The sequence below is a fragment of the Mesoplodon bidens genome, assembly GCF_964165515.1.
Source record: "Mesoplodon bidens genome assembly, chromosome: 3".
NCBI classification, from domain to species: Eukaryota; Metazoa; Chordata; class Mammalia; order Artiodactyla; family Ziphiidae; genus Mesoplodon; species Mesoplodon bidens.
Window position 1 is genome coordinate 5,560,289 of NC_138178.1, and position 15,257 is coordinate 5,575,545.

A 15,257-nucleotide genomic window follows, 5' to 3' on the forward strand; every position below is an offset into this window, starting at 1 on the left:
CTGTGTTTTTTCCTTCTGGATAGAAACGTCATTCTGTGAAGCTAGAACGTTTTATCCTTTCTAAAGTGCCACCAGAGGCGTAACTTGCTTCTGATTGCCAGACTGAAAACTGGAGAGACAGTTTGCAGTGTGCCACATCATTGTGATATGGTGGGTTATTTTGAAAGTAGGTCTGCCATGTCATCATCTGGTGCTGTGGATTTCATCCTGCTTACTTTTCTTTCCTCACGCTGCCTACTTGATGCTGAAGAAGAAGGAAAGAAAAAAAAGACTGTGTCTGTTTTAAAAAATAACATCTGCTTCCACGTTTTATCTAGAAACCATGATTCTTTTTCTAGGAGTGTTAGCTAGTCCTTTGATTTTTCTGAATATATTCCATTGCAATACCGCCTGCTCAGTCCAGTCCTGTGTCTTCTCTGTTTTCCATCTCTTCACTCAGGTAAGCCTAGAATTGCTTCCATAACCTCCAATTTCCATATATTCTCCAAGTCCAGTTTCAGTGCCTTAAAGCATTTTTGGACGTGTCATCCCACAGTAAATGACGTCTCCTTCTTTTTTTGACTGCACCACAGGGCTTAGTTCCCCGACCAGGGATCAAACCCTGGCCCCCTGCAGTGGAAGCGTGGAGTCCTAACTACTGGACCGCCAGGGAAGTCCTTGTGATGTCTCCTTCTAATCTCCTGTTATCCTTTCAGATACACTTCTCTTGTGCCCACGATCCTTTTATATCTCGCAGTTTAGAATTTTGGTGCATATTCTGTGTCACCTAAATTGAGGAACTGTGTGGCACATCATCCAAACCAGGACAGTTTTGAGAGGGAAAGTGGGCGTAATCCAGGACTGTCCCAGTCTAATGAGGATGTACTGTTGACGTTACTTCTAACAGAATCTCCGAGGAAGAGAGACCATTGACACTCTGAGCGTGCCTGGTAAATATCCAGTTGTGGCTTGCGGGCTCAGTAGTTGTGGCTTGTGGGCTCAGTAGCTGTGGCTCACGGGCTCTAGAGCGCAGGCTCAGCAGTTGTGGTGCACGGGCTTAGTTGCTCCGCGGCATGTGGGATCTTCCCGGACCAGGGCTCGAACCCGTGCCCCCTGCACTGGCAGGTGGATTCTTCACCACTGCGCCACCAGGGAAGTCCCCACATACTGTTTCTAAAGGCTAGAGACAGAATGGTATCCAAGGCACGGCAACAGTTAACTGAGTATGCCAACACATTTTCTCAGTTATTTCGCTGACTTTCGGAAATGCATTCTACTTTGAAAATGCCTCAGCAAAGCGTGGTTTAATATTGCTTTAGGAATTTTAATAACAGTTTGTTGTCACTGTTCTGGTGCCACTGCTTCCTGACAGTTCATGACTGGCAGGACCGTAAGGTCTGATATTCCTGCAGCGGGAGATTTCCCAGTGTGTGGTGAGGGTTAGCAGGGCAGGTCCATGGGGACAGCCTCATTCCATTTCACCCACATGATTGACCAGGGTAGCTATTGTACTTTTAAATGAGCTGTTCTATTTTGGTAGACCTTTCCTCCTTCTTTCTTAACACTGCAGTTTCCATAGGAAACCCACAGTGGACTCACCATGGCCAAGTGGAGGGGAGTGGCAGGTTACATGAATATGTCTGTTGGTCCTCGGTCTTTGCCCGTCACAGGCTTTGTGATTGATTCTGTGATTTCAATTATGTCCAACTTAACTGCTCTCCCCGCAGACCCAGCCTGGAGTCCTTTGTTGCCCTAAATATTTCCTCACAGATCTTTTATTAACTTTTTCTTTTCTGCTCTAATTTTTCTCCCTCTTACCTACTTTAGCATGTAGCCCTGTAACAATAATGAGAAAGAAAAATACATCTAGTGGTGTGATCAGGTGAAGCAACAGATGCATTTCTCTTCTCTATTTAAAAAAAAAAAGAACTTTCAAACTTCTTCATTTTCTCCCCTGCTAAATGCTTGTAGAGAAGACAGAGTGAAAAGATTGAAAAGGCCCAGCTTTTCCTAATTAAATCTTTCATTGTGAATATGAGCTGGGAGAAGAGCAAAGTTTTTTTCTTTTTAATTATGGTAGTTGTGATATTTTAGGAAAAATTACGGCAGGAGGCGATCAGATTGTCAGGGTTTTTTTGCTTTTGTAATCAGAATTGATTTCTGTGACACTCCAATAGAGTGGTTCGCTAGTGCGAGAGGCTGCTAGTTGGCTGCCAGTTTTGGTTTGCCCCATCTGTGTGGGTTATAAAACCCCTAATTGTATCTGACATGTGGTCACTTGGAATCCAGGCTATGTTTCCCCACCTCTTTTGCATCTAGGCATCACTGTATTACAAAATGTTGATTAATTGCTTGTAAATGGAAGTGCCACATGCAATTTCTTGGAAGAATTGTAAAGGAGGAGGGCTTTTTTCCCCTTTCCGTCTTCCTAAGGGGAATGCAGGCATGATGGCTAAGCTCAGGCAGCCTTTTTGGAGCATGAAGTGGGATCCATGAATGGCTGAGCAACAAGATACCAGGAACCTCTGGACTGCCCGTGTGTAAGTGAGAGAGAAACTCTTGTGTAACTCCTGTTATTTGTGGTTTGTTCTCCTATGATACTGACCACTGTGTTAACTCGTATATCTCTGAATCTGTTTCATCTGGTTTTGTATGAGGACAGCTCTTGGAGATTTTTTGTTTTCATATCAGACTCTATGCCTCAGAGGTAAAGGAATGCTTTATCTGGTGGACAAGAACAGTCTTAACTCTTAAAAATACAAATGTGTGAGATGTTCTGCAGTGTCTAGAATCTAACTTGTCATGTAAGAAGCCATCATGGTGATGCTTTTAAAATCACAAAAATGCTCTTCCCCTGTGCTTTGCCTCTCTCTTCCTCCTCCCCTAAGGTTTCAATCCCGAAGCCAGTAAGTGCAACAGGAAAAGAGGCATTCAGGTGTTGGGGGGTGGGCGTGGTGGCCCAGAGCAGGGTGGGGAGCCTGGCTTGGGGGGTCCAAGCCCAAAAGCAGGACCAGGGCCAGGAGGTTGGAGGTGCAAGTGAGGAGGGTGAACCGGGCAGGTGTCCAGGTAGGAAGAAGGAGCATGGGGAGATGGGTTCCTGCATTAATACACGGGTGCATAGTTGAAAGAACCCAGAAGGTTCCTCAGAGCCCACTCACCCAGGGAGTTATTGAGCGCACAGGACATAGCTTAGCAGGGGTTAGAAAGCACAGGCGAACGTCAGGGTTCCCAGGGGCTCACTGGCGCAGCCCCCCAGGCTCGTTTCTTGGTTGCTCAGGGCATACTTTATCTCCAGGTAAGAACTTTCAAGACATATTCAGCGAGTCTGGGTGTTGGGAGTGCGTGGGTAGAAATGTCGAGCGCTGTCTTCTGTGCCCGACTAGTCAGGTGCCTCTAACCAGGTATAAGCCAGCGACCTACACATCCCTGGACATGTGAACAAGCTGGTCCTGGAGCCTCCAAGGTGTTTGCAACTTTGAACAGGACATGACACAGCTCGAGCTCATCTACCCATCTGGATCTTGACCCAGAATCAGTATGAGACTTCCAGGTGTCCCTGCAGGTCAGCATGGAGCCATCCCAACACGGCTGTAAGATAACCCTGCTTCACGCAGTTATATGTAGGGGTATCGATGGCGTGCGTAAGTAGGTTAAAAATTATGGACGCCAGAGTTCTCGCTGTTAGAGAAGGGAGTTGACAAATAGGAAACGGAGAAAGTGAGAATGATCCGTGCAGTGTTGTATTGGAATCCATCTATTGGTGTGAACTTGGGATTCAAGTTCAGATGTGTGTGTACAGATCTGTACAGATGTATGTGTGGGGGGGTGAGTGTATTCTCTAATTCTGTGCGCTGAGAATACTGAGCCCCCAACTAACAATGAGCACATCTAGTGCCCAGATTTTGGCTTGTAAGTACTATTTTCCACAGAATCAGCTCATTGGAGAAATGGCTGATTGATTCCAAGCCTGTGGCAGCAAAAGTACAAGATGAGCGTGACTATCTCTTGCCAGAAAGCAGGGAAGTACTCAGAGAGTGATGGGGACATGTCAAAAGGACACTGGGACATTTGGTGAAACTTGGTTGGGGGCTGAGGATTAGATGGTAATGATGTATCATGCTCAGTTTTTGACTTTGGTGATTATATTGTAGTTTTGCAGGAAAATGTCTTTGTAGGAATACCCTAAAGTTTATGGGACATCAAGCCAACAGCTTAATCTCAGGTGGGTCAGGGCAGAAAAGCAGGTCTTTGCCTTGTATTGTGAACTTTTCTCTAACTTTGTGGGAGGTTGAACAAAAGAAAAACACTCAAAAATTGTGGTCAGCGATGATACATATTTTTTTCAAGGATGCTGGGGTCCAACCTGGAGACCCTTCTTGAGAAAAAATATTTGTCTTATTATTCCTTTATGGAAAAAACTCTGTTGCATTAAAATAACGTTCTTATAGAAAGAATATTGGAAAAAATTTTAAATATGTTTCTTCACTAATACATCTGCGTTTAAAATTGTAATATAAAGTATACTGTATTTAATTAGTATATTTAGTATATTGTGTATAATCATTTAGATTTTAATTTATATATGAATATTTAATTTATATAAATAAATAGTGTGTGTGTATATATATATATAATTTATATATATACCCACAAAAATAAAGTATACATATAGCTTGCTGACCACGCAGTGAAGTTTTAGAACCCAAAGTAGAAGGCAGGTCACTTCTGTCTGGCTTTTTTTTTTTTTTTCCTTTTCTTCTTCTTCTTTTTTTTTTTAAATGGATCTGTATGTGTATTTTCTTTCTTGGTAGCTGGAAAAACCTTTTTTTCTTCTTAAAGCAGATCTAATCTTTTTCAGCAGATTAAGCCTCCATGATAATGTTCGAAATTGGTGAGCAATCTGCTGGTGCTTTGAAATGTCAACCAAAACCTGTAGAGAGGAACTTGTGGAAGGTTCTTACTGGGATCACCTGAGAGCCTGTAGCAGCGTTTCGGGGTTGACCGTGTGCCCAGGGGCTGTAGGGTGACGTGGTCTCTGTCTCGATGCGATGGTTTGTTTAAGCGTGTGGGGAAGTGGGAGAGGAGTTGTCCCTGTCCGGGCTCTGGGCCGGATCTCCTGACCGGTCTCCTTAGTGAGATGGGCTCTTGAGGCTGGGCCACGGGGCCAGGCCGCCGAGCGGCACTAACAGGCCCTCGTCGCGTTCGGCCCTGCGACCTTAGTCCCGTCAGTGCCGCCTCGCTCTGCTCATTGCACTGCTAATTGCAGAGCTCTTCCTGATTTGGTTTAACATCGAACAGACAGCCTTCTGTGAACCCCTGCTTCTGTTTTTGTGAGCGGTAACACTCCAACCTGTGAAAATAACTTAGCACTTCACCTTGCAGGAGTGTAGGTGTACTCTGGGTACATTAACTGACTGTGTGATTTCTTTTTTTTCTTTTACAGTCACCCTGTCCCACATCACACAACTGGTCCTCAGCCACAACAAGCTAACAAGTAAGTCAGCGCTGTCCTCTGTTACACAATTTCTGACTTTTAGGGACTGTGGCAGTACTGCAGATTCTTCTGGTTTCCTTTAAAGACACTAATGACAAATGATTATTTAGGCAAACCGAGAGGTTACTTGGGTGACACTAAGGTACCTGAGCAGATGGTGGTCCTGTATTTCGTAGTTTGCTCTATTTTGAGGATTCTTCCCTATCACGTGTGTAAACTGAAGAAACACAGTGACATTGTTTGTCTGGAAATGGTCCCCTTAGGGCATGGTAAATGCTGCAGTGACCTGAAATGCTGAGACTTTCATTATTATTTAAAAAAAAAAAAAAACTTAACAAAAAGAGGAGGGCTTTCCTGGTGGCACACTGGTTAAGAATCCGCCTGCCAGTGCAGGGGACACGGGTTTGAGCCCTGGTCCAGGAAGATCCCACATGCCGTGGAGCAACTAAGCCCGTGTGCCACAACTACTGAGCCTGTGCTCTAGAGCCCACGAGCCACAACTACTGAACCTGCGCACCTAAAGCCCGTGCTCCGCAACAAGAGAAGTCACCGCAATGAGAAGCCTGCGCACCGCAACAAAGAGTAGCCCCCGTGCACCGCAACTAGAGAAAGCCCGCGCGCAGCAACGAAGACCCAACACAGCCAAAAATAAATAAATTAATTAATTAAAAAAAAAAAGTTAGAATAAGAGTTCTTTGCTTTCATTTATACTTTCTCCTCAAAAGGGGAAAATGTAACTGTTGCTATACTTTTCTTCCCTGCTTGATGGGGGGAGAAGAAAAACCCAAAGTTGTAAAAATTATATAAACTTGCATCTGCGTTTTTCAAGTTCTTGAGTCTGGTTTCCAAGGAAAATTGTCCTGGGCATTGGAAGTGGTATAGTTAACATATAGTAGGTTTCATACCTCTTTGTAAAGCGTATCTTCTGTGAATAATTGTGGACCATTTAATTAATTTATTTATTTTTATTATTATTATTATTTTGTGGTATGCAGGCCTCTCACTGTTGTGGCCTCTCCTGTTGCGGAGCACAGGCTCCGGACGCGCAGGCTCAGCGGCCATGGCTCACGGGCCCAGCTGCTCCGCGGCATGTGGGATCCTCCCGGACCAGGGCACGAACCCGCGTCCCCTGCATCGGCAGACGGACTCTCAACCACTGCACCACCAGGGAAGCCCGCCATTTTATTTTTAGAGCTGTGGATTTAAAGGTTTTAGTGACAGGGACCCACTCTGCTGTCTGATTTCTAATTGACGATCACTTCTTTGTGCTCACCATATTTCCTGCAGACTTGAATGATTTTTCTAATCACGTGGCCAGAATTTGTTAGGGAGCTTTCCACGTCCAGTGCAACCAAGCAGAATGTCACGTTGAGGGATTTGTGTCGCGAATTTATGTGTGTGTGTTCATTATATACAGCTCGAAGCAATGTCACAGAGCTGTTGATTACTGAGAATTGAGTGGCAGTTAGGGCCCCTCGTGTGCAGCAGACATGCATATGAGTTCATTTTTAGCAAAAAGCACATGTTGGTATGGCAAGGGCAGAGGGGCACAGTTAACCATGTTTGCGTATCGGGGGCCCCAGCACCTGCAAGTGAGGCTGACTGGTCACGTGTGGTCATTATTGTCACAGGTAATATGCTGCCCCTTTCATTGTTTTGGTAACAAATGGCTCTGCTCTTCACTGAGACCCTAATCCCAGTTCAGAGGGGATTTGCAGTTTGTTTTGGAGGGGGGGCTGCGTGATCCCTAAATGACCCCAGATTCTGTGAACAGAAATTCCCGAAGCTCTCTGTCGTTTAGCTCATGAGCATATTTCTTAATTGCCAAGCTTACTACTGTTGTTAGATCTAGCATCGTCATCAGGGCAAAAGTTTCCATTTAAACAAGAAAGCCAAACGTGTTTTATTCCTATTATACCATTAATTGATCTGGTCCTTAAAAAGTCTTTCAGATGGTTGTAGTTTATTTCTTTTTAAATGTCCACAAAAAGAGAAATCTCAGGGATCAGGGGATCAATCTGTCTTTCCGGGCATGCACCATGAGGTTAATTTGGGTAGGCATAAATACAGAGTTAAATTGTGTCTGCTGCTAAAGAGGTTCGCTGTGAATGGATCCAAACTTTTTATTTCTTTCTTCCTTTTTTTTTTTTCTCGCCTTTCTCCCATTTGAGACACTCTTGACCTAATCCAGTAAGCTCTAATTAATCGTCTTGGTAAATTCTGTTTGAAGCCACTGTGAGTGGTGTCAGTGACACCCGATCTGTTCCACTAAGGTCAAATTAGCATCTTTTACTATTTTTCTGGCATTTAAATGAATGGCTTTGCTATGGTTTTTCCAGTGTTTATAGTAAATATGTCCATTTGATGGGAATATAAATATGCATTACACGGAGGTGGGTGTGCCCACCCTCCTGTCACTTTTTACTGTAATCAGTGTCTTTCACGTTCCGTGGTGTTTAACGGGGACCGGCTGACAGCACCACATTCAAACTCAGACTCAAAAGACAAACCCCTCAGCACTGCTTTCATCTTGCAAAAGTAGGTGTGTTTTTCTCTTCGTGTGCCAATTACACTGTTGTGATGTCTCCTCTTGTGTACTTAGGGAATGAATCACCAGCTTCGTCACACTGGGACCTTGATCTGGGGACAGCTCTTGACTCCACGGACCTGAGTCGGTATCTGTAGGGCCGTTGGAACAGTGTAGCACTCGCACCTTTCCATGCTGGTGGTTTTTTTTTTTTTTTAATTAATTAATTAATTAATTTATGGCTGTGTTGGCTCTTCGTTTCTGTGCGAGGGCTTTCTCTAGTTGTGGCAAGCGGGGGCCACTCTTCATCGCGGTGCGCAGGCCTCTCACTATCGCGGCCTCTCTTGTTGCGGAGCACACGCTCCAGACGTGCAGGCTCAGTAATTGTGGCTCACGGGCCCCGTTGCTTCGCGGCATGTGGGCTCTTCCCAGACCAGGGCTTGAACCCGTGTCCCCTGCATTGGCGGGCAGATTCTCAACCACTGCACCACCAGGGAAGCCCTCATGCTGGTGGTTTTGACATCAATGGGTCCACTCAACGCAGTACGACTGAGGCCACATGGAAGGGGGAAGCGGGCTGATGACCCCTAAATTCCCCAAGATTTTTTTTTTTTTTTTTTTTTTGCGGTACGCGGGCCTCTCACTGTTGTGGCCTCTCCCATTGGTTGCAGAGCACAGGCTCCGGACGCGCAGGCCCAGTGGCCATGGCCCACGGGCCCAGCCGCTCCGCGGCATGTGGGATCTTCCTGGACTGGGGCATGAACCCGCGTCCCCTGCATCGGCAGGCGGACTCCCAACCACTGCACCACCAGGGAAGCCCCCCCAAGATTTTGTGAGTGGAAATTCTTGATGTTTATGACACAAGAGTTCGTAAACGTCTTTCAAAATTGTCAGTGTGATCGCTGTTAGAGGTTCCTCATTATTACAGCAACGCAGCTGATGTTTAAACCTGGGGCTTGGGGCCCTGCTGATGGGTTTTGGTGCAGTGATTGGGGGGTGACCCTGCCGGCAGCAACTTGCCCAGGTACACGTTCCCGCGATGCACGGAACGAGTGAGAGGCCAAGTCGCGAGTGAATCTTTTCCTTCTGCGTTTCTGCTGTGACTGGACAGGTAGCCCTCTGGGCACCGGAAGGAGGTGCTTTTCTGGCTTCAGAGGAAAGCTGAGGTTCTGACGCCAGGCCACCCCGCCCCTCCCTTGCCTGACCCCCCTCCCCCCACCTCCACCCTCCGCCCACCCTCCTCCCGCACCCCTGCCCACCAGGGCCAACCGGAACTCTCTCTTCCCCCAATGCCTGTTGTTTATAGACTCTTGACACCAGCGTGGCCCTTCCTTGTCCTCCTCTTGCTTCGTGTTCCTTCCTCTGCAGAGATATCTTAAGCTTTGTTGAAGGCAGGGACCATGTCTTGTTCTTTTTTTTTTCCCTTCATATTTATTTATTTATTTGGCTACGCCGGGTCTTTGTTGCCACCTGCGGGCTCTTAGTTGCGGCTTGCGCACTCCTTAGTTGTGGCATGTGGACTCCTTAGTTGTGGCATGTGGGCTCTTAGTTGTGGTATGTGGGCTCCTTAGTTGTGGCATGCGGGATTTTAGTTCCCCGACCAGGGATCGAACCCGGGCCCCCTGCATTGGGAGCACGGAGTCTTAGCCACTGGACCACCAGGGAAGTCCCTCTTATTCTTCTTTAAGGCCTGATGCTGCGTGCACAGCGGCTTCCCAGTCAGTCCTCATAGAAAGCAGTAGTGGTTGATGGGAGGGTGCAGACAGAGGACCAGCAGGGCCGGGGGGAACTAGCTGGCCTCCGTGAAGTGGTCAGTGTAGGAAGCTGATAGTTTCCTCAGGATCAGCTGGTTAATGGACTTGGTTAGCTGTGACCACTACACACTTCTGTTTCTTAACTGCTTATGGGCTCACTTCAAATGTGCTGGACTGTGAGTGCTCTAAAGAAACAGAACCTTAGGTCCTAGAAATAGCCGTCTGTGTCCCCTTTATAGGGGCCCTTTCATAGGTAAGGAATGATGTGCTGACATGGTACAGGCAGACCTCGCTTTATTGCGCCTGGCAGATACTGCGTTTCTTTTTGGGAAATTGAAGGTCTGTGGCAACCCTGCGTCGAGCGAGGCTGTTGGCACCATTTTTTTCCTACAGCATTTGCTTACCTCGTGTCTCTGCATCACACTTTGGTAACTCTCACGATATTTCAAACCCTCCACCAGCAAAAAGATGACAGCTTGTTGAAGCCTCAGATGATGGTTTGCACTTTTTTTTTAAGCAATAAAGTACTTTTTAAGGTATGTACATTGTTTTTTAGACATAATGCTTTGCACACTTAATAGATGACCGAATAGTATAAACATAACTGTTACAGGCACCAGGAAGCCAGAAATTCGTGTGACTCAGTTTACTGCAATAATCTCTTTATTGTGGTGGGTGGCCTGGAACCAAACCTGCATTGTCCCCAAGGTGTGCCTGTGCTCCTCGGGGACACCTAAGGATCCACGGTGGGGAAAGCGGGTATCATGACCACCCATGGGTGTTTTTTTTCCACCCAGCAACCCTTGTGGGCTCAGTTGAGCTTCACTTCTCCAAAGGGAAGTGAAGACCTATACTATCCTAGGTCTCCGGGTTTGGAGCCTGCTACTCTTTCACTTAGTTTTATATATTTAAGGTCCCAAATGATTTACTACTAGTTTCATACAGTGAATTGTAGGTTAAGTTTCTTGCAATTAGGAACTCTGTCACATGCTTATATATTGTACCATCCCACAGCAGTGCCCAAAGCGTGCAGAACATGAAATAGACACTCAGTTAATGCCGGTTGATTAGTGGGTTGGCAGGTGGTACGTCTTGCTAAGTCCCAGCAGTCCGAGATGGTAGACTCAAGGGCTTGCTTGCTCTGTGTTTCTAAGATGGGGACGCAGCATTATTTCAAAGGTGATCTTCCTGTGTCTCTGCTCTCCTGCCTTTGTGATGGCCCTCCCTTGTAACAGGCCAGTGTTAGATGAGTCTTTTTCAGCCTGCGCCTTATCTGATCCCTGGTTTTTATGGTATTTGGGAGTTTTAGCTTTGTAAATGTTTTTCTGCTTGTTTTCAGTCTTAAAAGGAATTTCTTTCTGAGACAACCATTTTAAGACTTTTCCACTAGAGGTCACTGTTGGGATACGTTACTTTTTTTTTTTTTTCTCCTCATTTTGTACTAAAAGATTAGAAACCAAATTTGTGTTGCCAGACGAAATTTTTTTGCAAGCTTCTCAGCTCCATCCAACAGGGATGTTACTACTTCCATTTACATAATGCAGTTTTGCCATAATTAATGTAGATAAGGAGGTATGTTATTTTTCTGTTTGGCTCCCCAAATTTAAGTATACATTCAGTGTCACGTGTCATTTTTAGTATTTATTAGGCTACTTTCTCATGTTAGAAACTTTTCTTCCAGTCTGTTTAAAGTGAGAGAATTTTATTGCCTTTTATAGTATTTTTCGTATTGAGTATATATGAGATTTTTTTTCTCCTGTGGAAGAAAGAAGTTTAAAATATATATGTATGTAACTAGATTTTAATTTAAAAATAACCGTGCATTTTGTGCATATTTAGACTGATTCTTTTACTGAATGCCACTGTGTAGGGAAGAATACTATGCATTATGAAATGAATTACATTCTGCATCACTGATAAAACAACCTCTGAGCATTAATTTTTCAATGTGATGCTTTTCTTAATTTGAAAAAGAATTTTATTCTTACAGCCAAACCTATGTACAAATATTGCCAGCACCTTAAATATGACAACAGTATTTATTTTCATTTTGTGACCCATGCATGTTAAGGACTAAACCCTCATCATTTTCTGCAAGATGCAAAGGAGGTCTTTGTGCTTTGCGCAAACACTAAACAACCAGCTCTATGTAAACCTTTCGTAAGTGTGGGTCTCTGAACGTAATTGTTTAGTTTTATACTTTGAACTTTTAACTGTCATGTAAAACATTCTCTTGAGATATTAGCAGCTTTGCTGGCCATTTGAAGCCTTAACTGTGACCCTGTCTTGTCATTTAATGTGTCGGAAATGTCTAGGCAGGCAGTAAACCTAAGTGTGATGGCAAAACTTATTTCTTTTTTTTAACGGACTATTTCTTATTACTTATAGCTTATATATGAATTCAAAATTATAATGAACAAGAAAATACTAGGGTATTTTCTTTAGTGATTTCAGTAACTTCTTTATAAAGATAATATTCTAAACACTTGGAAGCTAATGTAATGTTTTAAGATTTTATGCAGATGTATATATTGATAGGATCTCTACTGTACGTGTTATTATAAAGGAATTAAGGAACATGTTTTGCGTGAAAATATTGCAGTCTCAAACTATGCAGGTCCAATTATAACGAAGAAAAGTGAGCAGTTTTTAAAAAGCATAATAAACTGAAACCCTTTTCGACAGACATAATAGATTGTTGAGATGAATGAGAAAAATCAACTGTCCCAACTTGTAAGAATGACCTTCACCAGTCTTCCAGCACCTTCCTGTTGCCAAGTGTCTAGTTATTTCCTCTTTCATAGATTATTTGTCATGCCTTACGCAAAAGTTCTTGTGCACAGCTTGTATGAAATTAAACTATGAGGGAGAATATGCAAAACAAGTCGCCTCTGTGTCACGAATTTACCTTGTGACAGTATTGAAACAGCGTGCTGTTTGCATTTTAACAGAGGACGAATGTATTTGTAATACAGAGGCTTTGATCAGTAGCTTATGTTTTTAATTAGTGCACATTCATCAGTTTGCTCCTGTGCCATCATTTGAAAGATTGGATTCGAAAAATTGTATACATAGTATTGAGCCAGACAGCTATTAATCGAACAGTCCGATGGTGCCACTGGTTAGGTACCGTTTAAAAAATCGCCTGTAGTTGGAAGTTTGTTATTTTGGGTTTTAGTAAGGACGCATGCAGGGCCGTCACACGGAAGCATCTGTTGGCCCCGTGGTCCAGAACCAGCACAGTCCAAGACCAGCGGGTGAAGTTGGAGAAGGTGGGTTTCGATGCAGTTGTGTCCTCCGCTCAGACACGTGTCATCCTCTGATCCCTTTCATGTCAGCCCCACCATCCCAAATGTACCTACTCTAGAATTCTTCTTCTTGGAGTCCCGCCCTGTGCTAAGAGGAAGCAAGCTAAGGGCAGTGTGTTAATTCTTCCACAATAGCTTTTTAAATGGACGACTTCACTTACGGGAATTTCAGAAAGGTGGCAGGCTGTGGAGATCATTACGTGTGGGCTGATGGAACCTGTCACCTTCCAAACCCTAGCTCACCCACCGTGGGGAGCTGATCTTGGAAAGGGTTTCTTTTATTATTGCTTTAAAATTAAAAAAAAAAATTATTGGAGTATAGTTGATTTACAATGTTTTAGTTTCTGCTGTACAGCAAAATGAATCAGTTACGCATATACATACATCCTCTCCTTTTTAGATTCTTTTCCCATATAGGCCATTACAGAGAATTGAGTAGAGTTCCCTGTGCGATACAGTAGGTCCTTATTAGTTATCTGTTTTATATGTAGTAGTGTGTATATGTCAATCCCAATCTCCCAGTTTATCCCTGCCCCCGTCCCCTTTGGGTAACCATAAGATTGTTTTCTACAGCTGTGATTCTATTTCTGTTTTGTAAATAAGTTCATTTGTACCATTTGTTTTAGATTCCACATATAAGTGGTATCATATGATATTTGTCCTTCTCTGACTTACTTCACTCATTATGACAATCTCTAGGTCCATCCATGTTGCTGCAAATGGCATTATTTCATTCTTTTTTATGGCTGAGTCGTATTCCATTGTATATATGTACCACATCTTCTTTATCCATTCCTCCATCAATAGACATTTGGGTTGCTTCCATGTCCTGGCTATCTTTTACTATTTACAATAGAACCCTCAAACGGAATTTATCTACTAGCAGAAGTTTCTATGTAAATCATCTGCTGACTCTCTCTTCTAGGTAATGTGTGTGTACATGTGTATCATGGTGGCGGGGGGAGCAGATATTCTAAAAGGTGCAATACTTGGTGATATACATTCTTTTAGTTCTTGACATTTCATAACTCACCTTTTTTAAGAATAGGGTGAAAGCTGTGTCCATGATTCCTAGAAAATCGCACATAATCCTTATAATTTCAGCAGGTTTGTAGATCCTGTTAAAACCATCCATGAATTTTTTAGGGGCACGTGGAGCTCAGATTTAGAAACCTTGAGTAGGGGAGGGATAACATTAGTATATTTGCAGTGTGGATACACCAATCCTATATCTTAAAGGGGATGTTTCCTGGAAATGTGTGCAAAACTTCAAAAAGGTGATTTTTAAGGCATGTGAAACTCATTCTTTTTATGATAGCTTTTTAAAAGTGCTCATAAGCTCCATCTGATTTACATGCTTCAATTTAAATTTTATGAAATAAGAATTTGTAATCTTGAGTGAAACACACGTGCAGGCAGACCTCCTTTTATCGCACTTTGCCTTATTGAGCTTCACTGATACTTTGTGTTTTTACAAATTGAAGGTTTGTGGCAGCGCTGCACTGAGCAACTCTGTTAGCACCATTTTTCCAACAGGGTTTGCTCACTTCATGTCTCTGTGTCACATGTTGGCAATTTTCACAATATTTCAAACTTTTTCTTTATGATTAAATCCATTATGGTGGTCTGTGATCAGTGATCTTTGCTATCACTGCTGTAACTCGTCAAAGGCGCAGATGATGGTTGGCTCTTTTTAGCAATAAAGTATTTTTTCACTAAGTTAAGAATTTCTTTTTTTTTTTTAGCAATAATGCTATTGCACACTTAATAGACTACAGTATAGTGTAAACATTTGTACGCACTGGGAAACTCACTTTATTGTGGTGGTCTGGAACCGAACCCGCAGTATCTCCGAGGTATGCCAGTGGTGTATATATATCTATGTTTTCAGCTCCAGTAAAACATTGAGAAAGCCTTTCTGTTTTCAGTTTTTCTTTCTCTTTGTCAGTCAGCTTAACAGGACAGAACACCGCTCTGATACAGTGGACCACGAGTTAACAAACGCGTCGACCCATTTTCTCCTGTGTTGGATCTGAACTGTCTTGTCTAACCTCCTGCTGTGGTTTTAGGCTTTTCCCGCCTGTGTAACCTCTGCTCCAGGCGCCTGATTCTTAGCAGAAGTGCCTGCCTTTCTCTCCCAGTCGTGCTCCTCCTTCCAAAGGTTGAGATGCCTTCTTCTCATCGTTCTCCGCAGA

The 15,257-nt window shown here is 43.7% G+C and overlaps 1 protein-coding gene across 3 annotated transcripts in view; it reads left to right on the top strand.

Annotated features, from left to right (window-relative positions):
* The window catches only part of RSU1 (Ras suppressor protein 1), a 190,952-nt gene that overhangs the window by 16,935 nt on the left and 158,760 nt on the right, over nt 1-15,257 (top strand). For 2 of the 3 annotated variants that reach the window (XM_081227722.1, XM_081227723.1), the window contains exon 3: nt 5,423-5,473. The exons of the other annotated variant lie outside the window; for it this stretch is intronic. In XM_081227722.1, the coding sequence (XP_081083848.1) occupies nt 5,423-5,473 (51 nt within the window). The remainder of the gene's footprint in view (nt 1-5,422; nt 5,474-15,257) is intronic. 3 annotated transcript variants of the gene reach the window in all.